The sequence below is a fragment of the Gossypium arboreum genome, chromosome 5 (assembly GCF_025698485.1).
Source record: "Gossypium arboreum isolate Shixiya-1 chromosome 5, ASM2569848v2, whole genome shotgun sequence".
Lineage (NCBI taxonomy): Eukaryota > Viridiplantae > Streptophyta > Magnoliopsida > Malvales > Malvaceae > Gossypium > Gossypium arboreum.
The window spans coordinates 9361917-9387325 of record NC_069074.1 but is presented as its reverse complement, the minus strand read 5'-3'; the positions used below and the strand labels follow the sequence as shown (position 1 = coordinate 9387325).

Here is a 25409-nt window from a genome sequence, read left to right as displayed (position 1 = left end):
TACAATCATCGATCGTTAGTCAAAATGGCCAATGTAGTTTGTTTTATAAGTTTAAGACTCAATTGGGTGCAATGAGTTCAAAGGAACTTAATTGCTTTTCTAAAAAAAGTTTAAGGGCCAAAAATACCATTAAGCCACTATTTTATCTTTCATGTCATGCTAACAAATACTTATAAATTTTATAAAATTATAAAAATTGGTAACAACACTTTTTCAATCCCTCTAAAAAAATTAGAACAATTTAGAAAGTGAGTAGCTAAGGAAAATTAATCATAATGTTAATGTTTTAATTAATTATACATATTTTTATTGGTATATATAATAATTTAACCCTTGATGTTTATATATTTTGGATAAATGTTGACAAAATATTGAATATTGCAGGCTTTAAATCAAGGACCAAATTTGTCGAATGTGTAAATATTGTAAGCTAAATTTGTTAAATTAAGACTAAATTGACAAAACGTGTAAACTTTGAGGGCTAAATTTTTATTATACCAATAAAAGATATGTACAATTGACAAAAAATATTAACATTGTGTTTAATTATTCTTAGTTGCTAATTTTGAAAATTAATTGGGGCTAAATTGCTTTAATTTTTTTGAAAAGAATCAATTTAACTAGAGAGATTCTTTTACCTAAATAATTTGTACAATATAAATAATCAGTAAAACAAGATTCCTTATTTAGAGTCTTACCGGCTCTGATTACGAGCTTTATTAGAAAGAGATCGCCACAAGTCTATCACCTCTTAAGTATAATTTATCTATTGTAATTGTTTAATTATTTCTTTTTCTACCAAAAAAAAAAATCTCAACAACTTGTTATCCCTGCCGTCGGCCGTTAACCAAATAGTTGTCCCTTAAACAAACAAATATAGTGTTTGATGCTATACTTAGAACCGATCCCAATTCAACTGGGCATAGCCAATTACCGATAGACATTTGTTACTTCATAGGTAATATAATAGAGAAACCTGTATATAAAGTAGAAAAAAGCTGGAACGGATACAAAAGACATGGACAGACTTCTAATAATCAAATTCCTTACTGAAATCAACATACTCAATCCACACACAAAAAAAAAAAAAAAAAACTACAACTCCAAACAGGCAGAAAGTTCGATCTGTCTATTTTCCTGTTTCATTTGTTTGTGGGGGATGTTGGTGATTCATGATTATTACTGTTATGAATAAGGGAGAAGATATATGATGGCCTAGAAGAGCTTGGGAAGTAAACCTCGAAGTGATAGGGTAACAGTCAATATTACATGCAACGTAGCAGTTAACAGAAAGCAAGTTGGGCTGACGAGTGACGGAGCTGCGTTTTTTCCTTGATGGTGGTGGGGGACATTTGCACCACCGTATGCGCCCTTTCCACTCTTTGCTTTATCTGACTCAAAAAATTCGTGATATTGCTGCTTGTAGTATTCGTCTTTGTCGTTGCCTTTTGCTTCCGATTCCGAGCTAACTGTCCGGTTTAGACCTGCATCTGCATCTCAAATTCCAACTGTGTTTCAGGGGAAGTAATATGAAGAGGACAAGCAAACAATGAAATCCTTATTACCATGAATGTCATGTCCTTGAGCTACGGATTTTGAGGGATAGGAATCTTGAGATTTTAATATAGGAAAACCTTCAACCTTCCTGCATGAAAGGGCAGTTGTACATAAGAAAGCTATAAACCATGGAAAAAACTTCAACATCATTCCTTTTGGTGATAGTTTCTATGAATTGAAAAAAACGAAAGAAGAGAAAAATGTTTTCTTTTGATATAATTGAAGAGAAGAAAAGAGGGTCTTTTTCTTCTTCTTTTTGATCTTCTAATGATAGACAGTTGTAAACTTCATGGAAGAGTAGTGGTCCTATTTATGCAGGGGAATAGTAATAGGGGAAGATAATGGTAGAAAAGGCAAGAGTCAAAGGTAGCGTTAAAAAGGAGCAAATGAACAGCTGTTTAATTTGCAAAAAGCAAATTCCAAAACCAATTCACTTGGATCAGTTCTCATGTGGTGTGTTTTTAGGCATTTTGCTGTAATGTCACTATCTACTACTTACTCATAAAGTGTTTAATTAGGTCCCTTCTCTTATAACTCATGTGATTGTTTTTGTTAATTTTGATTAAATATGAATAATTTTATATATTAATCTCAGGAACAAACCAAAATAGTATCAAACAGATTTATATATGAAAACTAATTTTAAGTGCCTAATATCTTCCTTTTAGGGATACGAATTTGGGTCATTTTAAGATTATATAAAAAATATGAAACAAATTTTATATATACATTCTATTTTTTCATTTTATAAATATAAACACAATAAAAATAATTAAAATTCTCATATCATTCACGAAAAAAAAAACACTTCTTTCATATCGTATTAAAATCTAGATTACTACATATAAAAACATTTTAACGGGAATCATTAAGATATTTCGTCGTAAAAACATTCGTCTCCTTTTATAACTACGCTAGATAATAGGGACACTACTCTAGGGTATTTAGGTAAATTTCACTTACTCCCCCACCAAAAAGGAGAATTTTTTTGTCAAGAACTGAAATCTTCAGAGACAATTTATAGAGATTTGCCTGTTGTTTATACATTAACCTTTTATGAAATTTTCACGAAATTTTATTAGTTTTTCTACAATAAAATTTATTATTTATACCTCATAAAAATAGAATTAAACAACACAACATTGCATACCTATTTACAATAAAAATAAAATTTTTTTATTGAAAGTACAAATAACTCATTTTGTCCATCTCTCTTTACTCTTCATTCACCAACTCGATTTATTGGATAGAACCGGCATTAATCATCATCACCCACTTCTATGGAGAATATAATAGAGATGATTTTTATTAATATGTTAATGGGTTAAGAAGGTAAGGTAATTTAGTGGTAGTTAAGCAAAAGTAGCAATCGAATAAGTATAAGATGCCTAGCTAGTTGTTTCCACCACCGCCCATTAGCCCAAAAGTTTGCACCTTTTCGTTACCAACCTTCACTTTTCACCATTTCTCCTTTAAAGTTGGATAAATTTTAATTATTATTATGGTTAGAATATGATCCCTCGTTATATTAACAACTCAAATTTTAAATAATTTAAATTTAAATTTAAAATATCAAATTATTTAACAAAACTTCTGTCATTTATAAAAATTGATATACATTAAAAATAATTAATTATTAACATTTTCACCAAAAATATATAAGCATAAAACAAATATATAAAATTTTATCTTTAAATAATCAGAACATAGTACAGACACTTAATTCTTTTTCTTTAAATTGAATCATTAAACAAAATAATGCAAATATATATTATAAGTTAATACATAATAGGCTATGCAAAACATAAAGTAACAAAAGATTAATAAGCACACGACTTACGTAAGAACATATCAAAGTATAATCGCATATATAAATTTATAGTTATAATTATGTTAAAAATTAAAATATAAAATCAAAATACTTTAAATACACGAAGTAACTCAAATATTATATAAAATTAACATAACATACATCTTTTTTTTTCTACTATCAAATAAAATGATACAAAATATTTAACATGACCTAATAACATTCTTATCCTAAAATAAATTTAATGACATGTCAAAGATGCCTCACAATTAATCACTAAAGAAGTTAAAAATTAAAATGAGCCATCCCATGCAATTTAGATTTTTTTATTTACTATTATAAATGAAATAAAAATAAAATTAACATCTTAATAATTAATGTCATAATTTTCCCCAAATAGTTTTTTCCCTTCGCTTACTACTTGTTTACCATTGTTTATAAAATTAAAGTTTAAGGTGAAAATAGTCTTTAACAAAAATGAAAAATTAATTAAGCTTTTAAACTTAATTTTCATGGGAATCTTTTATCATGTCATGTCGAATTGAATTTTAATGATAAAAATAATTAATTAAATCGATAATAGAAATTGTTAGTTGACCGAAATTAACTATTAACAATGATGACATGGTATGTCATAGCAACAAAATTTAAAAAATAAAAAAATAAATTTATTAAAAATTTAAAAAAATATTAAAAATAAATAAAGGTGAACGTCTCCTCCCTCTCTGGAACCGCCACCACAGCCTCTTCTGTCTTTAGCTCCGGTACTGGCTCTGACATCATCTCCGGCTCCACCCAGTCCAACGAACCTAGAAAAAGCTATGATATCTCTCCCTCTTCCTTTTCCATTCTATTCTCTCCAACATAACCTACATCACCCATATCATCAGTTGCAGAAAGAAGCAAAACTGGCTGGGATGAATTGCTAAATATTGTAACTACTACAACTGAGCAAAAGAAGCTATATGAAAATCAGTACCTTTGTGGCTTTAGGCTCGAAATACAGTGAATTGAACAAAACCATGAAAAAGGATAACAAAAGATTAAAAGCTTGAAGCATCTGGTGCATTGACCAAAACCATTGTTCACCATTTGACACCAGGGCGTCTCGGCTGTGTCTTTCGCTGTTTCCACAGCATTGTTCCTCTTTCTCTTTGCCGCAAGCACCATCGATAGCCCCTTCGTTTGCCGGGTTGTTTCTATGACCTCGTCTTTGGCTTCACGTGCAGTCTCTAACACCTTATCCTTAATCTCGTGCACAATTTCTGAAACTGTCTTTAGCTCCATCTACGGTGTAGGAAACCTTGTCTTTCAGAAAGCACTGTCGGTCGGTGCAAAAACGGTGGTCCCGTTGTTGGTGTTGTTGAGTTGGCGGAGTATCTAGTTGGAGACTTGTGTGGCTTTCATTAGCCGGATGAAGGTGGACAATTGGCTGGCCACCCAATCAAGCTAATTGACTTCTTAGATTCCTACAGAGTATCTTTGAGAATTATAAGTAGTTCCAATAGAAACCAAGTCAGCAACATCTTTCCCTCAAGAGACATTACCCTAATTAATATTATCTCAGATACCTTTAATAGGTTTACCCTCAGAATGCAAGCCAGTGTTTCACCGTCCTAAAAGCTCCCCCTTGAAATTTCTACCTTGTTGCATTGTTGAGAGAATTGAATAGTTTAGTAATTTGAGTTCCAGTTCATCTGTGCAAGTTGAGGGAGCTGAGAGCGGGGGAGAGGAATTTTAAAAAAAAATATTAATATACCTATTTTTAAAATTATATATGGTTTACTTATTTATAATTTTTATAGAATTTTAAATTTTAATTTAATTTATCTATTTTTATTTTTGAAATTATTTGACATAAATAATGATATGATATTGCTTACGTGGCATCTTTGCTACTGTTACTTGATGATTGAGTTATATCAATCATTGATTTAGTTAACAAACGAAGTTACCAACTTATGAAAAAGGATTTAATTTAGACTTCAATTTTGACAAAAAAAATATCAAAATAAGAAAAAATAATATGGAAAACATTTTCTTTATATATATTTTGAGTGTATTACAATAATAGAATAAAATTGAATAACAAACGTGACTAGCATGATTCAAACTTAGGCAACACTTAAGGTGGTAAATATATTTAACCATCGACTATCATATGAGATTTAAATACATTTTTATATTAATCTTTGAGTTTAATTATGTAATTTCTTTTATAAAATTGGTGTTAGTTGATTAATCATTTTAAATTCAAGAATTTATAGAATATAGTATATAGATAATTAAATTAAAACTGATACTTTTAGGTAATTTTAATAAGACAATTAATGTGAAATTTTGCTATTTAAGTTTTAGCTAAACTAATGTAATCATACAAAATATATAAACTCCAGCGCGATTAAATTCGTAATATACCCTGCGAGAAAGTAATAGAAATTATTACAATCTTAACAAATTAATATTTACATATTATGACAGCTTCTTGGGATCTGGGTATAGGAACAGAGAGGAGTTGACAGGCAGAGGTTTTGATTGGATGACTTAGTCATCTGTGTCTGATTATAATTTTCACATTAGTAAACGAAATGAACTTAGAATATACATTGGTCGCTTGTGACCACTGTATTTAAAATTACCATCATTATTTGTGGCTATTGTGTTGAGGTCTACATTCTAGACCTATGCATAAGATAAAAGCAAACAGACAAATATGGCAAGTATGACTGAAACAAATATAATTACAAATTCCTAATATTTTGAGTAGGTGAGAACTCAGCTGAGAAGGAGAATTTTCTACTAATTTGTATATTAACTGGAGATGTTGATTAATGGAGGAATGAGTCCTGAATTGACTAAACTCGTCCCTCTCTTATTTTTCCACACCCACCACCGTTTCTTCCCTCTTTCCCTTTGCCCTCCTATTGGCCAACCAAGCTCTCATGTTAGTTGAAGTACTTGAACTTAATCAAATATATTAATTTGACTGCACCCATTTACATCAGTACTTTATGATATGTTCAAAGCCGTTTTTCTTTTACTGCTCCCATTGGCCTATTATCTAATACGTAATTATATGCATATGGTTTCGCGTATCTATAAATACTTGATTTTGTATCTCACTTCCTTCGTATCATAATTAATACTTTTGGAACATTAAATTTATTTGAACTGTGCTTCCAAAATGAACTGCCTCACTGCTTTCTTCTTTTTGCTGTTTCTCCCTCTGCTTTCTATTGATGCTCAAGCAAGACTTATGCCCGGTAAATGTAATATATATATATATATATATATATAAGGAATTTACTATTATCTTCTCCTTGTAACTGTTTATACAAATTCATGCTTTGTTATATATTCGTAGTTGTCACATTTTGAATAAAATTTTAAAAAAAATCTAATTATTAATTTATCTAATATAAAAAAATTTCAATTGTACGGCTATTGGTTCCTATAACTGATTTATATAAAATATTAATGGTATGTAGAATTAATTTAAGTTAATTCTTTTTATAGGAGATATATAAATATTGTTTATAGTTAATATATATAATTATTACTTATTTTTTGGGGGGATGCTTGCTACAGGGATGCCCTTGAACGATGAGTCGATAATTCTGAATATGGGTGGAAGGATCTCAAGCCTGCCACCTCCATCTTCAACAATATCATCACCACGACCACTTATGGAATTAAGAAGATCATCGTCATCATCAATCTTTGAAATGATGTTTGATGTTATTGGATGGATTACGGGTGGTGCTCCAGATCCAAAGGCAGCAGAAACAATTGAGCAACAACAAGTAAACCATAAAAGTGATCAAAACGATGAAACTGCAGAACCATGCGATGTGTCAATGATACCTTCATCAAATTTAATTTTACCTCCTACACTACCAGCACCAAGAGCCATGCTGTTGTCGCCTATTCCAGCATGTCCACCCATACAGAGCTTAGTGCATCCTTCCCCAATAATGCCATCACCAACCACCCCACATGCAACTCCCCTCCCAGAAACAATTGAGGAGCAACAAGTAAACCGCAAAAGTGATCAAAACGATGAAACTGCAAAACCATGCGATAAGATAATGATACCTTCATTAAATTTAATTTTACCTCCTACACTACCAGCACCAAGAGCAATGCTGTTGTCGCCTATTCCAGCATGTCCACCCATACAGAGCTTAGTGCATCCTTCCCCGATAATGCCATCACCAACCACCCCACATGCAACTCCCCTCCCAGAAATAATTGAGCAGCAACAAGTAAACCGCAAAAGTGATCAAAACGATGAAACTGCAAAACCATGCGATAAGTTATGATACCTTCATCAAATTTAATTTTACCTCCTACACTACCAGCACCAGAAGCCATGATGTTGTCGCCTATTCCAGCATGTCCACCCATACAGAGCTTATTGCATCCTTCCCCGATAATGCCATCACCAACCACCCTACATGCAACTCCCCTCCTAGAAACAATTGAGCAGCAACAAGTTAACCGCAAAAGTGATCAAAACGATGAAACTGCAAAACCATGCGATAAGATAATGATACCTTCATCAAATTTAATTTTACCCCCTACACTACCAGCACCAAGAGCCATGTTGTTGTCGCCTATTCCAGCATGTCCACCCATACAAAGCTTAGCGCATCCTTCCCCAATAATGCCATCACCAACCAGCCCACATGCAACTCCCCTCCCAGAAAATTTATTTTCACCGCCTAAATCAGCAGTTCCACCGAACCAGAACTCAGTGCATCCTCCTCCTCCAATAATGCCATTACCAGAGAATAAGGATCAGATGATTGATGGGATCAGAAGTACTACTTCATTCGGAAATAGTGTCATATCCATGATAACACACCCTCAAATGACCATCTTCAAGTTTCTTGATTTCATCACCCACCTCCACTTCCAAACCGGCGCTAGTTCAGGTGTCCAGTTTTCCATAAATTTTCTGTTTCATAGCTTAATGAATATCGAGTCTTTCTTTGTGATTTCTGTTTTCTTTTTGCTGTGATGATTTCACTGTGTTCTTTCTCTCAATCATTTATCTTTTAGGATCCGTGTTATGGTTGTAAGGTGTAATTTATGACCCGTTATAGCCTTGTTTTATCACATTTCTATCAATAAAATTAGAAGAAAAAAAAATCTTTTAATTTTGTTATGTACTCCCAGGGCATAGTGGCAATTCCTGATTTATCCATATTTTAACTTAAAACATGCAACGCATTTTATAGCAAAATGTGTCAAATGTTATGAGTGCAGTAAGTGTCGGGCTTTGTACTATAATCTCAAACAGGGTTTATAGTGTTGTTACTTTGCTTTCAAAATATATATACAATAAAAATGTTGAACAAAATATTTAACAATTTGGATCAAAACTAAATCTCAATAAAGAAATAAAATTCGGACATATATCAAAGTAGAAAGATCAAGCGAAAGAAAAGTCTTCCCCATGGCCACAGTCCAGATGGCTGACTATCAGCATGCATACCTTCAACGAACTGGAAACCCACAACTGCGTTCCACCATTGAGCCAAATCCCAAATTATAATACTATCAAACCCGGTAGCACTGCCCGATTGTAATATCACTACTTTGGCCCAACAAGAAAGTTCTTAAATAATTTAAAATTAATTTTCCGTAGATATATATATATATATATATATTTGAAGTCTTCTTCACAGCTAAGAGAGTTAACAATGTATTTGACTCTTTCCATTCATCTCATGCATATATAGGCTTGGTTTAAAAAATATAAATGATTTAATCGGAGGTGAGAACAAGACTTTTCTTCCTTTCATATTAACACGTGAAGTCGATGCATGTAATTTTTTTTTGGATTAATAATGGAGAAATAGGATTCATATGAGATGACTAAACTCAGCTCTCTATTACTTTTCCACACCACCACCATTTTCTCCCCCGTTCCCCTTTGCTGTCCTATTGGCTAACCATGCTCTTAAGTTAGTTAAACACTGCTGCCCTTTTCATGACTCTACAACATGTATTCAAAGGCGTATTTTTTTTTAAATGTAAAAATAAAATAAAATTAATTAGCTTGATATTGACATAATATCTATGTAAATGCGTAAATATAGTTTCATATATATATAAATACTTTATTTACAACTCATTTTGTTCTTATCATAATTAATGCTTTTGCCTGCTTCCAAAATCAGCTCTCTCACTACTTTCTTCCTATTGATGTTCAAGCAAGAGTTTTTCCTGGTAATATATATACAAGGAATTTAATATTATTGGTTTATTTATTTATATTTATTTTCCCCTTAGGATGCTTGCTACAGGGCTGTCCTTGAACGATGAGTTGATAATTCTGAATATTGGTGGAAGGATCTCAAGCCTACCACCTCCATCTTCAACAATATCATCACCAAAACCACTCATGGCAATAAGATTGTCATCATCATCAGCAATCTTTGAATTGATGTTTGAGGGTATTGGATGGATTACGAGTAGTGCTCCAACTCCAAAGGAAGCATCGATCAACAACAACTGAGCAGCAACAAGTAGACCACATAATTGATCACAACGATGAAACTGTAAATCCATGCGCTAAGCTAATTATACCTTCATCAAATTTATTTTCACCTCCTACACCGCTAGGCACAGTGCCGTTGCCGCCTACAGCGGCAGTTCCATCAGAAGAGAGATCTCAATGCATCCTCCTCTAACAATGCCATCATCGACCTCATTACATGCATTTCCCATGCCAGCGGTTCCATCAAAACAGAGTTCAGTGCATCCTCCTCCAATAATGCCATCACCAACCTCATTCCATGCATCTCCTACACCAGCAGTTCCATCAAAACAGAAAATGCATCCTCCTCCAATGGTGCCATCATCAACCTCATTACATGCATCTCCCGAGAAGGCAATTCCGCCAATACAGAGCTCAGTGCATCCTCCCCCAATACGACCATCATCAAAGAATAATAATGGGATCGGCAGTATTACTCCATCTGGTAGTGGCATATCCATGATATTGAAAATACACCCCCAAAATGAACGTCTTCAAGTTTTCATTACCTACCTCCACTCCCTAACCAGCGCTTCTCAGGTGTCAATTTCTCACCGAATATTTGAGCATATCATCTCTCTAAACCCACAACCAGTAAAGCTTTTCTATATAGCAAAATGTGATGACAAATAGGAAGTGCCCGATGTTCTAATAGTAGCTTAGTGTTTAGTACTGTTTCTATGTATTGGCTACTGTAATCCCAAATAGGGTTTACTTATTCTAGATGTACCAAGTTAAATTCACATAAAGAATTCGAGTTGGGCGAGCACTATAAACTGGTATATAATGGAGACAAATTGAAGTTATATTTGTCACTTGCTTCCAAAAAATATATAGATATACAATAAAAGTGTGTCAGTAGACTAAGCATATATAACATTAACGTGTTAATTACATCTGTTCAAAGATTGTTGTATGTGTCAGTAGACTAAGCATATATAACATTAACGTGTTAATTACATCTGTTCAAAGATTGTTGTATGTACAGCATATTAATTATACCGATTCAAACGTTGGACTGATGGTAGATCTTCCTACTAGAATCTGACATTGAATAAGGTATTTAGTACTTTAGATTGTGTTAGACAAAAGAAAAAACAGACCTAAAGCAATCAAACTACAAGAACCAAGCGAAAAGGAAAAATCTTTCCTGCCGCCACAATCATAAGGCTGGCTATCATCATCATTACATTACCTTTACCCATATTTGTTCATTAACTGGATATTAATCGATTTTCCGAGCGGGAACGCCCTAACTTTCACAAATGACATGTACTACTAAACCCACAATTGCATTCTACTGTTGGGCCAAAATAATCCCTAATAATAAGTTATACTCCCACAACAGTACCGCCCAATACCTATATCTGTTCATTTTCCATTTTTTTACGGCTAATTTTCAATTCTAATCCCTTTACTTTCTTGAGATTATATAAAAATACTTAAATTTCAGTTTTGATCTCTATACTTCGCTCAAATCTAAAATTTAATCTTTATCACTTCAACTCTTATAATATCATTAGTTAATCTAAATACTTTATTTCGATCAAAATTTTGGTATAAATTTTAAAATTTTTAACACTGTTAAAATTTTCTATTAAATTCAAATTAATTACAATATCATTTTGTTACATGAATACCAAATAAATTTTTTAAAATTTTAACTTGTTATACCAATTAATTTAATAAATAAATTTTAATAGTATTAACAAATAGAATTACATTTTAAACTCAAAAACATAAAAAGATTAAATTTTTAAAGTTAAAAGTAGGAATATCAAATTTTAAATATATAAATAATACAAAAATTTAGAGAATATTAGAACCTTTTAAATTTTCATACATAAATATAATTATATCATAAATTTTGGCTGAAAATTTAAAAATTAATGATGGTATTAACAATTTAACAGTCAAAGCAATTAGAGACGATCCGAAGTCTGTCCCGACCAAAACCGGGCCGAGTCGAAGTCTCAAACCCCGGGATATTTTAAATTTCCAATTAGAGCATAGTAAAAAAGAAGTACAAAGAAAAGGAAAAGATCTTACAAGGAAATGAAGGAGGAGTTGGAGAAGAATCCCCAATCGACAATATCATCTTCCCAAGTATTTTTTATCCATGTTTGCTGCGGACTAGCCTTGGTCGCTGGGTTTTGGGTGGCCCACCATGTCTATTCCCTCAATCTCGTCTTTGATCCTACAAAAACTCTTTGTTTGATCTGGGTACCTTTTTTTCCCCCTCAACTTTCTTTACTTTGTTCATTGTCGCTAGTTTCTTTTTGTTTCTAATGATTTATTTTTCTTTGTTAGGCTATTGAATTCCCAGTTGTTATCCTTCTTTTCAGTTGCTGTAGACAGAAACCGGAGAAATGCTCGGTTAGTCAATAATTTCGATGAATTTTATTTCTATTTACTGTTTTTTAATTGTTTTATTTTGGGTTTTTACAGTATTTCACAGCTATTGCCCGAGGTCTGCTGGGACTTCCTATTGGTTAGTGTTAAGCTGATAATGACACTTGAATACTATAATTTTAGCAATATAGTTGTGTAATTTGTGTGTCTTTCAATTTCTAGGGGCTCTATTAAATGCGCTTGGAGCATTAGCTTTGGGTGCACCCGTCGGCTTGCAGTACGTGATCTAGGGTGGATATAATCCACACCTTAGCATTACTACGATTGCGACAATATTATCTAAGGATGCCCAATGGCCTTACTTTTCAGTTTTCATCATGGTTTAGAAGTTAGTTATTGCGAAATTGGGCATTAATTATGTTCCTCTCTTGTTGGATGCAGATACTTAGAAAAGACAGTTAACTGGTCTCTTCTGATGTCTTCATTCACTGTAAGTCTCCAAGTTTTAGTACCACTGTCTATTTATAGTATATATTGTGACATCATTTAGGAACTTTCAGCATTAGCTTACATATTTGAATGCTTAATACTCAACTCCATAGGGTGTTCGACATGTATACTCATATAGCAATATGTTTCCTTTTACAGATTTATTTTATTTAATTTTGTTTATAAAATCCCAAAGGTATATCATCGCTGTGATTCGCTTTTTTTTCCATGTTTGCAGTTGTATCTTGGATGCAGTGTTGATTTATATTTTATTCATGTTTCCTCTTAGTCAATAGGCAGTATTGATGAGTTTCTGTTATGACTTAATTATTTGAATTTTAGTTGTATTATGTTCATCTAAATTACTAGTAACATGAACCTTTATATTCCATACTCGCACTAAATTACATTTTGGTGCCTTTTTGCAGTTTGTGCCCACAGCTTGTGTTTATGGTTCAAGTTGGACAGATTGGTGTCGCATATTTGCATGTACAAAGTAAGCGTTTCTTGTGTAAATGCTGGCTCCTCATTTTCCATAAGCATTGTGCTTCTTGTTTTAATATGTTTGTTCATTTTGCATGGTAAATGGGACTTGGCATCAGTAACCATTTTTATCTTTATCATATTATTACTTTATTAGTTTTTGTGTACCAACTCACAAGTGAAACAGCTAGCTTCATTGTTTGCAATATCTACAACCTTTTATACAGAGAGATAAATCTTCTCAAATAGCCACGTTGAAAGTTTTACCTTTAATTTGGTGTATTTGTATGTTTGGAGAAGAGGGCTGGTGAGTCAAAGAGATAGTAGTGGGGCGGCCTTTCAAACTTGATTAGCAATTTTCCGGCTTAATTATGTTATGGCATATTTGTGGACCTAAAGCTTGAGCTTACAGGTTGAAATGAGAGTAAATTTTCAGAGCATACTGTTTTTAGTATCAAAGCTTTATGGTACTTACAGTTAGGTTTGCAACATAAATTGTAGTAATAGGCGAGTGTTTCAATAGAAAATTTGGTTATCTGTATAAAGAGATTGCTGTCTTGTCCATCTAGATTCTCATTTTTACCTGAATAATGTTTGATTGATTTGTGCATGGGTTTTACTATGTGTTGATATAGATGTTTGATATCATTCTCTTAGGCCAAATGGACCTTTGGAATTTATGCTTTGTCTACCAGCACATGGAGCTGTAATTGGAGCTTGGTTTGGTGCTTGGCCTATGCCACTTGATTGGGAACGCCCTTGGCAGGTACCATCTCCCCCCTATAATTCATTGTGACTTACAATTTTCGTTTTCACATTAAGTTCTTATGTTTCTTTATCGCTAATGAGTAAAACAGAAAAGGATTTCTCATGCTATCGTTGTTCATTCCTGTGCTCAAAATTTGCATACTTGTTAGATATACTATTCCCTTTTTCCATACGTCGAACCCCTTTCCATTTACGATTGGATTCTTCATTAAGTTTTTGATGGGATTAATGAATTCAAACCTTAGAATCATTATTTTGAAACTAGTCCTTATAATAAACCAATACTTGTATATTCAATATTTGCCCCGAGTCTAACATGGTTAAGGCATATGGAGAAGTGGGTTTAACTGCTGGTGGAGCAACCAGCTGATTCTGTATATATTACTTCAACATGTCTCCTACAAACACTTATGTTTCAAAGACATTTTTCCAATTAATAGAGCTGATATCCCTTCATCAGGTGTTTTTGTTAAGCAAGTGGATCTTACAAATGTATTATTGAATGAAACTTGTATAGAATGTGACAACAGATTCCAGTCCCACTGGAGGTTGAGACATTGCACAAATTACTAAAATCATCTGGAGTTATGCCCAAACTTCTGTATGCATTCTGTCGAATAGATTTATTGAATAATTTCTGTTCCTCCAGGTGCAGATGAAGTCGAACATTAATGTTGGGAAAATTTTAAAACTTGTTAGATGCACTTGGTCAATTTGGTTAAATTTTTTATTTGCAATCGTATCTTGGTGGCATGCCTGAGCCTATATCCTTGTTTACAGTCTTAACTTAATTCTGGGATAATCAAAGTATGCCTTTCCTTTCATATTAATATTACTTCCTTTCCTTTCATATTAATCTTACTTGTTTGTGTAGCATTTTTTTCAATGAGTGATGTACTTTTGCTTTGTTCACCTAATGTATGAGATATATTCAGGCATATTCTTGTGATTGCTGTTATTTTTGGTTTTTTATTGTGTATGATTCATTTCATCTCCTTTGGATGTGGCGGAAGATCTTGGTCTTGAGGGATTTAAGATGCATGACTCCATAGACGAAGTTCAAGAGTCTATCTTCTACACTCTGTATCTTGTGATCTATGTCCATCACTATTCTCATGTATACGGACCAAATGACATTGCACTTCAGGGCTTTATATGGAACTGCATTACTCTGTGTAGCTGTGGTTATCTTTTGCATATTGCTTCGATGTACTCTCACAAAGAAAAAGGATTGTTGTCTCCCTTACATTCCGCACCCAATACTTGTAAAGCACTAGTGTTCGGAAACATCCTATCTGCATTGAGCTTTGCTGATTCTTGTTGCTTTGTTAATGTGCAATTGACATTAGGCAGCCCCTTAGAAGCCGACATTTCTACCTTTAGTGGCTACCTCCTCTATTATGACTTACAAATTATGCATGAAGAAGAAGGGTTGTCACATGGCTGTAGTTATGCAAATATGAAAGTGGGATATTGATCTATATCTCTCCCTCCTAACCATTAAGCTTTGGCAAAACATTTTTTTCTTTTATTTTATATTGTCAGGTATATAAGATACTATTCATGTTTGTTGAGTGTATTGCAAATTTGACATGTTTGTTTGGATATAGCATTGCGATTATATGTATAAATATATTAGAGGCTTGACGTACTCAATTACTTTCCTTGATAGGATTGGCCAATCTGTGTGAGTTATGGAGCAATGGCTGGTTACGTGGTTGGGATGGTGGGATCCTTTGGTCTTGCACTAATAATGCATACTGGACGAAAGCAACTCAAAGCAGAGTAGATGGTACTCTTTTTCCGTTTCAGTTTCCCCTTTGCTGAGCTACGAAGCAATGACTGGTATAGTTGTTTTGTCCGATTTTGCGATTATATATATATATATATATATTCTCTTTAAGTTGCTGAAAAATATACTAAATCAGTTTATTCTTTATTGGATAATATCAATTTAACTTACAACCTTGCAATCCTTGATGGATGGATGTGTTTTCTTTGTATCTAAGAAAGCCTGTGCTAGTTTTTATGATGGCATTTGGATGTACAAACACTAGCTCAAAGAATCATGTTAAAACAACTGGATTAAATGGTTGCTATTGGGTGGATTGTGGTACAACATCAATCACCATCATCACTCCATTTCAAGCCTTATGTGTTCACGGGTTTACTTTATGTAGACCGGACCTTAGATTAAAGTGTTTTGAGATTGGATTTACTGAAATATTAATAAAAAATACATTTCAAGTTATGAACAAAATCTGAAAAAGATGAAGTGAATTTGATGTGGATCCACAAAAGGCTGAATACACACCGCCACCACCACTTGTATAAGATATTGTAAAAGTCAAATTGTTCACACCATTCATCATGGTTGAATTGAAAAACACTTGGGCAGCGGTGAAAGCAGCTTCCGCCTATTACCAGCCGCCGCGTATTCAATTCCATTCTATTTCATCTAATACTACAATATTCTAATATTTTATCAAAAACAAAAGATAATGATTTAAAATTTTTATTTTATTTTCAATTTATAATTTAAAATTTCATAATTATTTGAACAGGATTTATATTATATAAAATAAATATTTTGTTTTTAATTAATTAAAATATTAAATCTTAGCTCGATTGGCATTATTTCTATTTTAATAATCAAAACAATATATGTTTGAGAGTATTTAAATGTGTATTTTCTGTGATAAAAGAGTTGGAAATTTTTGGTAGAAATAGACATTTTATATAAAAAAAAGCATTTTAGATTTAAAAAATAAATTTTCAATTAACGAAATGAATCAATAGTCATTTTATATATAAAAGAAAAGCAATTAGATTTAAAAAAAACACATTCAATCAACAAAATGAATCAATTCAATCGATGAAATTTAATTGGTGATCAATTCAATCAAATCATACTATTGTACATTATCTATATTTTGTTATTATTAAATGTTTGACTAAGTTAGTGTCACAAGTCAATCCGATATTAATTAAATTAAATTAAGAAAACAATAAATTTAATATAAGAATATTATATCCTTTTAGCTTAAACTACTATTTTAAAAAATTAAAATAGATAAATAGTTAAGTTGAAAATTTTATTATAATTTTTTAGTTGTATGTTCAAACTTGTTGATTTTATATATTTTATGTAAATTTTCTCTTTCATTTATAACATGGGTGTTTTTTTTTAACGAATAATATGGATGTTATATAATTTAATATATAATAAAATTTCTTTTGGACGAATAACATAGGTGTTATATAATTTAATATATAATTAAATTAAATAAAACCGTAAAATTGAAAGGTTTTGTTTTTTCTTATAGAAAAGGGAAGTAAAGTTATGTTTCTAAATTTCAAATAAATTATAGTAGCATAACATTCAAAATCAGTAGTGATTTTAACTTGTGTAAATAAAAAGGTTAATATAAAGAAGTGTGTTAGTGTAATAGCAGCAAATTAATCTGATCTTCTTATCCAAAAATGATTATATAAATTTGGAATCCAATTTTTTTTCTTTTTTTTTGAAGGCAGAATCCATATATGATATTCAGTAATAAAAATAAAATATTCCACTTGCAGAAAACAGCAAATAATAAAAGGCGGGGAACATAAAAAACGCACCAAAAGAGCCTGTCTGTCCCTCAAAGGGTGTAAGCTGTTACAGTAGATTCCGTGAAGAGATAAGTCCCTTTCTTACAACAAACAATCTCACAATTTCCTTTTTTAAAGCATAAAAAACCAATTTTCTTTTTCTTTTTTTTTATTATTATTATTTAGTCCGTGAAGTTTATAAATGTTATAATTAAGATTAAAAGAATATAAGTAGTCATAATCTCAACCTAATAACTTAAGTATAGTCTAGTCTACATGAGGCTAGCAGGCATTGTTTTATCCTTCGAATATAATAGAGAATGTAATTTCGCTTACGTCGCATGCAACTGGTTTAATCTCATAAATATGAGGGACAAAAGAAATTTAAAAAATTATGAAAGAAGGATGATATAATAATATGGGGTTGGAGTTGAATCTATTTAAATCCAAAGAAAGGAGAAGAAGTTTAGAAGGGGGTGGTGTTAGTGTGTTGGTAAGTATAAGCATGTGAATCCCCAATAATTCGAGATGCAGCAGTGGGACCTTTAGCCAGCCCTTCCTCTTTTGTTCTCTTCCTCTTCCTCTTCATCTCTTTTTTCTTTTCATCACTCTCAGCTCAGCAATGTTGTTAATGAAAGGAATGGCTCTTCTCCCTTTTATGCTTTCACTACTTGTACTCCTCCTTCACTATCACAATGAGGTTCACTGTTATGGAGACAAGCAGCTTCTCCACCTTCCATGGGACACTGTTGATTCTACTTGTTTGTCTCATAAATCAAGTAAGTAGTTACTTTTTCTTTTAATGTATGTTCTTACTTTTTATCAAACGAAATGAACAGGATTCGTTACATTACATTGCTAGCCAAAGCTTCACCCCTGTTTTATTTTCCACCTTGGAGAGATATGTATCTCTGTCTCAGCTTCTTCTTCTTCTTCTTTTTTTTATCCTGCTAGGAAAGGAAAAAGGACCCATAACTGCTATCATGGCTTCATGCCTTGCGGGAGACAGCCATTATTGCCTTACTCTTTATCACTCTCTTTTTATTTACTCCATATAGTGGAAGGAAAACTATTTAAACTGTACTTTAAGCTTGACTTTGGTTTTCATTACATTATTTAATCTATAATTGGCTTATATGTGCTTCTAATTTGAAGAGTCTCACTTCTCTTTTAATACTCTCCGTATATAAAAAATAAATATCTCTAATTTTCAATTTATATTACCTAATTGTGTTGACTGCTTTTGGTCAATGGACAGGATTGAAAACCATTGAAATCCATATATACGTGCCTCTTTTTCTTTTCTTGCATATCAACCTTCTGCTTTCTTTTATTCCATTGGTTTTGCCTTTTTGGCATTGTAATGCTTTGATCTTTCTTCATGCAAAATTATGTTTGATTAAGGGTGGGCATAGTAACATCCCCTTTCATTATGGATGTTTAGGACAGGAGAAAGGTGCAACCATATTGGAAATGAAGCACCAGGACTATTGTTACGGAGGAGGGGTCAAAGACTGGAACAAGTTGCTTCAAAAACGCTTGATTTTGGATGATCTAAGAGTTCAGTCATTGCAAGCCCGGATCAAAAACATGGCCTCTACCCAAACACATGATGTTTCCGATGATAGACTTCCCTTAACTTCTGGAGTCGAACTCGGGACGCTAAACTACATTGTTACAGTCGAAATAGCTGGTCGGAAAATGACGGTGATTGTTGATACCGGAAGTGATTTGACTTGGGTTCAATGCCAGCCTTGCAAATCATGTTATAGCCAAAAAGAACCTCTTTTCAACCCTACTGCATCTCCTTCCTACCGAACAGTCCCATGCAATTCATCTGAGTGTCAATCACTTGCATTTGCTACTGGAAACACCGGAATCTGTGGGGAAAACCCGCCCACCTGTAACTATGTTGTTAGCTATGGCGACGGATCCTACACTCGTGGTGAATTAGCTAATGATCAACTCAATCTAGGGAAGACTCCAGTGGACAATTTCATATTTGGGTGCGGCCGGAACAATAATGGTCTGTTCGGTGGAACTTCAGGTCTGTTGGGTCTAGGGAGGAGTTCAATCTCTCTGGTTTCTCAAACTAAAGCAATATTTGGTGGGTTTTTCTCCTATTGTTTGCCATCAACACAATCTGGAGCATCAGGTTCATTAGTTTTGGGAGGCAATTCATCAGTTTACAATACTTCAAGCCCCATTTCTTATACCAGAATGATCCCAAATCCCAAGCTATCAACTTTTTATTTCCTCAACCTTACTGGTATCAGTGTTGGTGGGGTGACACTGCAAGATTTAAGCTTTGGCAAAAGCTCGATGCTTATTGATTCCGGGACGGTTATCACAAGGCTTCCTCCAACAATGTACAGGGCCTTCAAGGCAGAGTTTCAGAAACAATTCTCCAGTTTTCCTACTGCACCGGCTTTCTCGATCTTGGATACTTGCTTTAACCTTAGTGCATACCAAGAAGTGAATGTTCCTACAATAAAATTGCAGTTTGAGGGTAATGCTGAGATGAAGGTGGATATCACCGGGGTCTTTTACTTTGTAAAGACAGATGCATCTCAGGTTTGTTTGGCTCTTGCAAGCCTCTCATTCGAAGACGAAATAGGTATCATTGCAAATTACCAGCAAAGAAACCAAAGGGTTATATATGATACAAAGGGGTCTAAGTTGGGATTTGCGCAGGAAAGTTGCAGTTTTACTTGAGCAGAAAAAAATAGCAATGGTTGGCAGCTTTGGAGATACATATATATATATATATATACACATATAACCATCATCTTTTCTAAGCCAAGTGATGTGTTGGCAATTAACAATACCTATACCCTACCATCTTTCTTAATTCATATTATATACATATTACTCCACAGGGAGAATTGAAGGTACAGATTATGTTAGCCACTCAAGATTTCCTGAGTGGTTAGTAAATGTTAAAAATGGGGGTTGGGGGGGTTGGCAGCTATTGCCAGAAATAACACTACTTCGACAGCAGAGGCAAGAGTTTAATTTTCATGTTAAATGAATATCCTTGTACTATTTATTTCAATGTATGAAGAAAGATTTTCAGTGTGTAAATCAGTTTGTGTCTCTGACAAAGCAATGACAATGTAACTAATTCCATTGCCATTTTAGCCGAAATGCACATATTATACAATACACACATAACCACTAGAATCAGAGATCAGATGAAATCAATTAAGTTGAAGCAGAGAGTGAGAGACAGATGGAGAGAGGACCTGCAACATATCTTGAAACTGTCCGGACTCAACATTTCTAATGCTACAGGCAAAGTGGCAACTGAGTAAAGCCAGAATTTCCAGATAATAAGAACTCCCTTGAGCACAGGTTCAGATGCTTCAGCAAATGATTCAAAGGCAACCATACCTCCGGAAACATAATACTGCATAGGGACAAAAAAGAAGACGTCCTCGCATGTCTAAGTCTCAAACATTCTAAAACATAATTGTTACAATAACTTCTCAAAAAGAAAAACGATGTTCACTTTTGGAGAGGTTATGCCTTAAATACCAGCCCAGGTTCAAGTCAGATGCTATTGACAAGAGTAGCCATTTCAATATTCTCAGGTTCAAGTACATCATTGCCCCTTTTTGTCCTCAACATCTCAGATGGAAGGATGGACAAGTTCGGATCACTTCTAGGTATCAAAAATAGGAACCCGATTGGAATAAGTCTTAACAGGCTCCGGATAACAATGGCTATCCAAAGGTTGTCAAATTGTGTACGTGTAACATTCAACATGTGGAGCACTAGGCCTCCTGACCAGGCTGATGAAAGCAATCCTATATGATCAATTGACATGATTAGAGCGAAGAAAGTGCCTTCTATACCAGATGGGCAAAGCTTGGAGCTAAGTACGAGAAAAGGCATCCATTTAATACGCCCAATCATACGAGAAACTGCTTCATCAACCACCACAAAGAAATAATCTGGCATACCAAGTTTCAAATTTATACGCAACACCAATACCAAATCCAGCAATCCAGAAACACCATGCAACAGCTGGGCCCAAAAAAGTATATCACGAAAAGGATGGTTTTTCAAGAAGTTTTGGTACAGAAGGACCCCAAAAAGAGAGCCCACGGCACCAACAGAGAATATGGATCCAACAACTTCCTGCAAAATGCATACAATTGCAGCTTACAACCAAGAGATTTATTAGATATTGGGGAAAAAACAGTCAAAATGCTTATATCACTTTCTTTTTCATGTTGACTACTTAAGGTTATTCCCAGAGTCTAGACTGCATAAATTAAATAATGAAAACATTAAGATCACAAAGGTAGAAGGTGCAAAGAAACACTAACCAATAATATACACATGGACTAACTGTGAAATGTACCTAAAGAGGTGGTGTAAGCAGATCCATCACTAATTAGACGCAACCCTACCCAAAGTAACTTTAAAAGTGAGAAATTAACAACTTGAATTTAAATAACATAAAACCAAGCAACCTAAAACCAAAATGACCAAACCAATACCAATACCTGCTACTGTAATTGTCAAAGGATGACCTGACTTCACCCACAAAATAACCAACATAATGAATGCTGAATCAACTTTAAAAGTCAACATGAAAATAACTTCAACCTAACATAACTTAAATTTGGGCACCCTGATGCCCAAACAAGCCCAACGATTGAAATTAGGTGCAACAAACTGCTACTTGAATCCAGCTCAAGAGCCCACTTGCCAACTCCAAAGGCAGTGTTATTACTGAACCATATGAAATATAAAAAGAAATGGTGCTACCTGTGAGAAAGATGGACCCTCCTTTGCATCTGTATACCAGTAGAACATCCCTTCATGGATATGTAAGCCTAGTGCAAGAGACAAATACATGTATAAACACGGTCGCCAAACATCCCGGCATTTCAGTGTTGTCCACATAGCCTTGCTAGCATCTACAATTTTCTCCTTTACCTAATTTCAATTTCCAACATTTCAATATATCCAGGGAAGAACTGAAAGATTAATGCAGAGCTTGCAAAGAAAATACTTACTCTTCTATAAGCAAAGTTGCGCACTTGGGATTCTCTCAACAAGATTCCAACCAAAACAACTAGGCTAGCAGGGATTGCAAGCAACCCAAATACACCCTGTAGGAAAAGTAACACCTTCAATGACTCATGCAATACAGAAAGAACTTTATGGCCTAATAACAGGTACACAGAATACCTTGTCAACCTATCCTAACTTGAGTGGTTACTGATGAAAAATAACTCTTATATCAAAATTTCTTTATTGTGTAAAATCTTCTATTATGGATATATTGTCACAACATCGGTAATATTTACAAAAGATTCTGCATTATTGTATGAAAAGAGAAAGAGAGACATAAAAACAGAGAAAGACAGAAAATATAAATTCTTATGAGGTTAGCAAAGTCTGGATTTCAATCAAGTTGTGAGATTACATGCCTTGAATAATTAGTAGCTTTCAAAGAAGAGAAAATAAGCCAGGCTAAGGCTGTGAGGTCTTTTATGCCTGGACAAAGTTTTGAAAATTAAGATTCAACTCCTTAGTCACTTGATATTGGCTTCATCATAGACCCTATCAACCCTTAATATTATTCAGAATTCCTCTCTATGATGCTCTGTTATTAATCAACTACTCTCAAATTTTATAAATAATTTTAGTATTGTAAAGATGGAGGTAATTGAAATTCAATGGCACAACGAGTTTTGGTTTCATTTTTCCCAAACAATTTAATTAAATCTATTACTTAAATGCTAGGAATGCAGCATAAGATTTACTAGTTAAAATTAATAATTCAATTGGAACTGTTTGATCAAATGCCCAATTCAGTTAATTGTATTGAATTTTTCAAATAATCTGAAAACCATCAAATCTAGAATAACGCAAATCAATTACTAATAAAATACTGGGTAGAAAGGAAACCTTAGCTCCAACTAGGTGAACAAAGAAGCCACTAAGCGAGAATCCTAACAATGCTCCAATAGAAGAGCTCATCCCACACAAGCTCTGCATATCACCAGCAAGGTAAGTATGACTTATAGCATGTTGTGTGACACAGGCATCAATAGCCACATCAGCAATTGCAATACCAGCACTTCCTGCCACCAGCGATAACAAGGCAAAACCAAGATGCAGATTCTTATGGAGTGATAGAATTAGCATTGAGATCACACCAAGAAACCCTGAAATAATCATAAATAAATCTGTCAAAAAATTGCACTGATCATATATAATAAGGTACATCGGGCTTTCTATCTTCCATCCTTTTTCTTTGCTCTTATTTTCCTTCTTTTGTCTACGCCGGATTATAAAAAGAAGTTGGAAAGATTCCATGATATATCCATTACCCATCAGAAACAAAAATTCAGGTAACAGGACGCCATGGACAAGAAGATTAAAAAAATCCAATAATAAATAACCAAAAAGAAAAAAGAAAAACTATGGCTTGGGTTATTCATAATTTACCAGCAAAAATGAAATAAGGCCGTCTCCGGTAACCAAGAATGGGGACAATATCAGTAAGGAGGCCCCAAAGAGGCTTAACAATCCAAGGAAAATGGATTATCCCAATCAAGACCTGCGCTTGAGAGGGTTGTACCTTCTGCTCATCTTTCATGTAGTACTGTGTGCTAACTCTACTCAAGCCAACACCAAAACCCTGACTGATTCCGTAAACTATCACCACTCCCAACACAAAGCTCCAATGCAACTCTTCACTCAACATTCTTAACCATCGTATTGGTCTTAACATCATTTCCAGAATACCTTTCTTGGGGTTAATCCTTCTCACATGGCTACCTCCTGCATCCTGATGAAGTGGCTTTGTCTCGCTGTCTTCCCGTTCTTCCATCATTGCAAAAACTGGATTCTGTTTTGATTTGGGCAAATGAATCTGTTCAAAACATGGGGGGTTTGGGACCCCAGAGTTGGAGAAAGATCAGACAAGACCCGAGAATTTTGGACGGTTTGATGAAAGAGGAGGAGGTGGATGGTTCAATATATGTAAACAAGGAAATCAAAATTGAATTAGGGATGTCCTGCTTTGAATGTCCTTTTCTTGTCTTGAATAATACGGTAGTGTTGTTAACGTAATTCCCATATATCCATAACAAATTTGTGAGCTTTCCTATTTATAATTTATTTATACTAATAGTACTATATATTAAAACTATAAATATGTTGTTTAATAGATGTAAGTAAATTCACATTATCACTTAAAATTACATTTTAGATAAAAAATCAAGCTTGCACCTGTCAAAACTCAAAACCACTCGCTATGAATACCCTGTAATTAAAGCTTACCAAACTCCTCCAAAATGTCTGACATGTGTTTTAGATACTACGCTTGGTGTCACCTATATGTGCAACATTATAACTTCTGCAAATTGCAAAACCCGTTGTCCACTTTCTTTTCCGTATATAAAATTGATTTCTGGCACTTTAGATCCGCATCCACGACTAGACAATGTCATGGCGTTGAAAGGGCCTAAAACTTGGACCCAATTAAGGCCCAATAAACCCAAGCCCACTTCCACAATAAAATTGTAGAAAAATAGACTAATCCTTTAATGTCCCTTTAATTTGGTAAGGGTGAGTAATTGGCATAACAACCCTATCCCAACCTAACCTTTTCACAGCAATTAGAGTTGATTCTTCTTTCCTTTGATAAAGGGGGAGTTGCCTCGTATTATTCGTGTAATTATATTCTTGTTTTACACCTTTTCAATTTTCAAGTACGTGAGAGTCCAAGCCTTTATGTTGTTAGCCGAAAATATAGGCATACACCGCATAGTATGGCACACC

At 33.7% G+C, this 25409-nt stretch overlaps 6 protein-coding genes across 6 annotated transcripts; 3 read left to right on the top strand and 3 right to left on the bottom strand.

Moving 5' to 3' along the window:
• Positions 1 to 943: 943 nt before the first annotated feature.
• LOC108452388 (uncharacterized) lies at positions 944 to 1923 on the bottom strand. Its single transcript, XM_017750172.2, has 2 exons — positions 1566 to 1923; positions 944 to 1490 (listed from the first exon to the last, which is right to left on the bottom strand). The coding sequence occupies exons 1-2, from the start codon at positions 1705 to 1707 to the stop codon at positions 1216 to 1218; spliced, it is 417 nt and encodes a 138-aa protein (XP_017605661.1). The 5' UTR covers positions 1708 to 1923; the 3' UTR covers positions 944 to 1215.
• A 2030-nt stretch (positions 1924 to 3953) lies between these two features.
• Positions 3954 to 5089, bottom strand: LOC108452757 (uncharacterized). The gene is made up of 2 exons (XM_017750550.2): positions 4347 to 5089; positions 3954 to 4236 (listed from the first exon to the last, which is right to left on the bottom strand). Exons 1-2 carry the CDS (start codon positions 4652 to 4654, stop codon positions 4218 to 4220), a joined length of 327 nt encoding a protein of 108 aa, XP_017606039.1. The 5' UTR covers positions 4655 to 5089; the 3' UTR covers positions 3954 to 4217.
• Positions 5090 to 6990: 1901 nt separating this feature from the next.
• LOC108451514 (actin cytoskeleton-regulatory complex protein PAN1-like) lies at positions 6991 to 7689 on the top strand. Its single transcript, XM_017749197.1, has one exon. It carries the CDS (start codon positions 6991 to 6993, stop codon positions 7687 to 7689), a length of 699 nt encoding a protein of 232 aa, XP_017604686.1.
• A 4108-nt stretch (positions 7690 to 11797) lies between these two features.
• LOC108450759 (uncharacterized) lies at positions 11798 to 16086 on the top strand. The gene is made up of 8 exons (XM_017748519.2): positions 11798 to 12137; positions 12225 to 12290; positions 12363 to 12405; positions 12489 to 12543; positions 12708 to 12756; positions 13184 to 13251; positions 13896 to 14004; positions 15679 to 16086. Exons 1-8 carry the CDS (start codon positions 11970 to 11972, stop codon positions 15793 to 15795), a joined length of 675 nt encoding a protein of 224 aa, XP_017604008.1. The 5' UTR covers positions 11798 to 11969; the 3' UTR covers positions 15796 to 16086.
• Positions 16087 to 17844: 1758 nt separating this feature from the next.
• On the top strand, positions 17845 to 20684 carry LOC108453474 (aspartyl protease family protein At5g10770). The gene is made up of 2 exons (XM_017751591.2): positions 17845 to 18379; positions 19045 to 20684. The coding sequence occupies exons 1-2, from the start codon at positions 18223 to 18225 to the stop codon at positions 20313 to 20315; spliced, it is 1428 nt and encodes a 475-aa protein (XP_017607080.1). The 5' UTR covers positions 17845 to 18222; the 3' UTR covers positions 20316 to 20684.
• On the bottom strand, positions 20263 to 24741 carry LOC108453473 (probable folate-biopterin transporter 3). The gene is made up of 5 exons (XM_017751590.2): positions 24072 to 24741; positions 23529 to 23788; positions 22631 to 22726; positions 22380 to 22550; positions 20263 to 21743 (listed from the first exon to the last, which is right to left on the bottom strand). The coding sequence occupies exons 1-5, from the start codon at positions 24457 to 24459 to the stop codon at positions 21153 to 21155; spliced, it is 1506 nt and encodes a 501-aa protein (XP_017607079.1). The 5' UTR covers positions 24460 to 24741; the 3' UTR covers positions 20263 to 21152.
• Positions 24742 to 25409: the final 668 nt, after the last annotated feature.

Coding starts and splice junctions, on each gene's coding strand:
- LOC108452388 (XM_017750172.2), bottom strand. CDS start 1,707: ATGATGTTGAAGTTTTTTCCATGGTTTATAGCTTTCTTATGTACAACT. Junction 1,491..1,565: donor TCAAGGACATGACATTCATG/GTAATAAGGATT, acceptor TTTGAGATGCAG/ATGCAGGTCTAAACCGGACA.
- LOC108452757 (XM_017750550.2), bottom strand. CDS start 4,654: ATGGAGCTAAAGACAGTTTCAGAAATTGTGCACGAGATTAAGGATAAG.
- LOC108451514 (XM_017749197.1), top strand. CDS start 6,991: ATGGGTGGAAGGATCTCAAGCCTGCCACCTCCATCTTCAACAATATCA.
- LOC108450759 (XM_017748519.2), top strand. CDS start 11,970: ATGAAGGAGGAGTTGGAGAAGAATCCCCAATCGACAATATCATCTTCC. Junction 12,291..12,362: donor AGAAACCGGAGAAATGCTCG/GTTAGTCAATAA, acceptor GGGTTTTTACAG/TATTTCACAGCTATTGCCCG. Junction 12,544..12,707: donor GGTGCACCCGTCGGCTTGCA/GTACGTGATCTA, acceptor TGTTGGATGCAG/ATACTTAGAAAAGACAGTTA.
- LOC108453474 (XM_017751591.2), top strand. CDS start 18,223: ATGTTGTTAATGAAAGGAATGGCTCTTCTCCCTTTTATGCTTTCACTA. Junction 18,380..19,044: donor TTGTTTGTCTCATAAATCAA/GTAAGTAGTTAC, acceptor ATGGATGTTTAG/GACAGGAGAAAGGTGCAACC.
- LOC108453473 (XM_017751590.2), bottom strand. CDS start 24,459: ATGATGGAAGAACGGGAAGACAGCGAGACAAAGCCACTTCATCAGGAT. Junction 22,727..23,528: donor TTCACCTAGTTGGAGCTAAG/GTTTCCTTTCTA, acceptor CTTTTCCTACAG/GGTGTATTTGGGTTGCTTGC. Junction 22,551..22,630: donor GCAACTTTGCTTATAGAAGA/GTAAGTATTTTC, acceptor AATTGAAATTAG/GTAAAGGAGAAAATTGTAGA.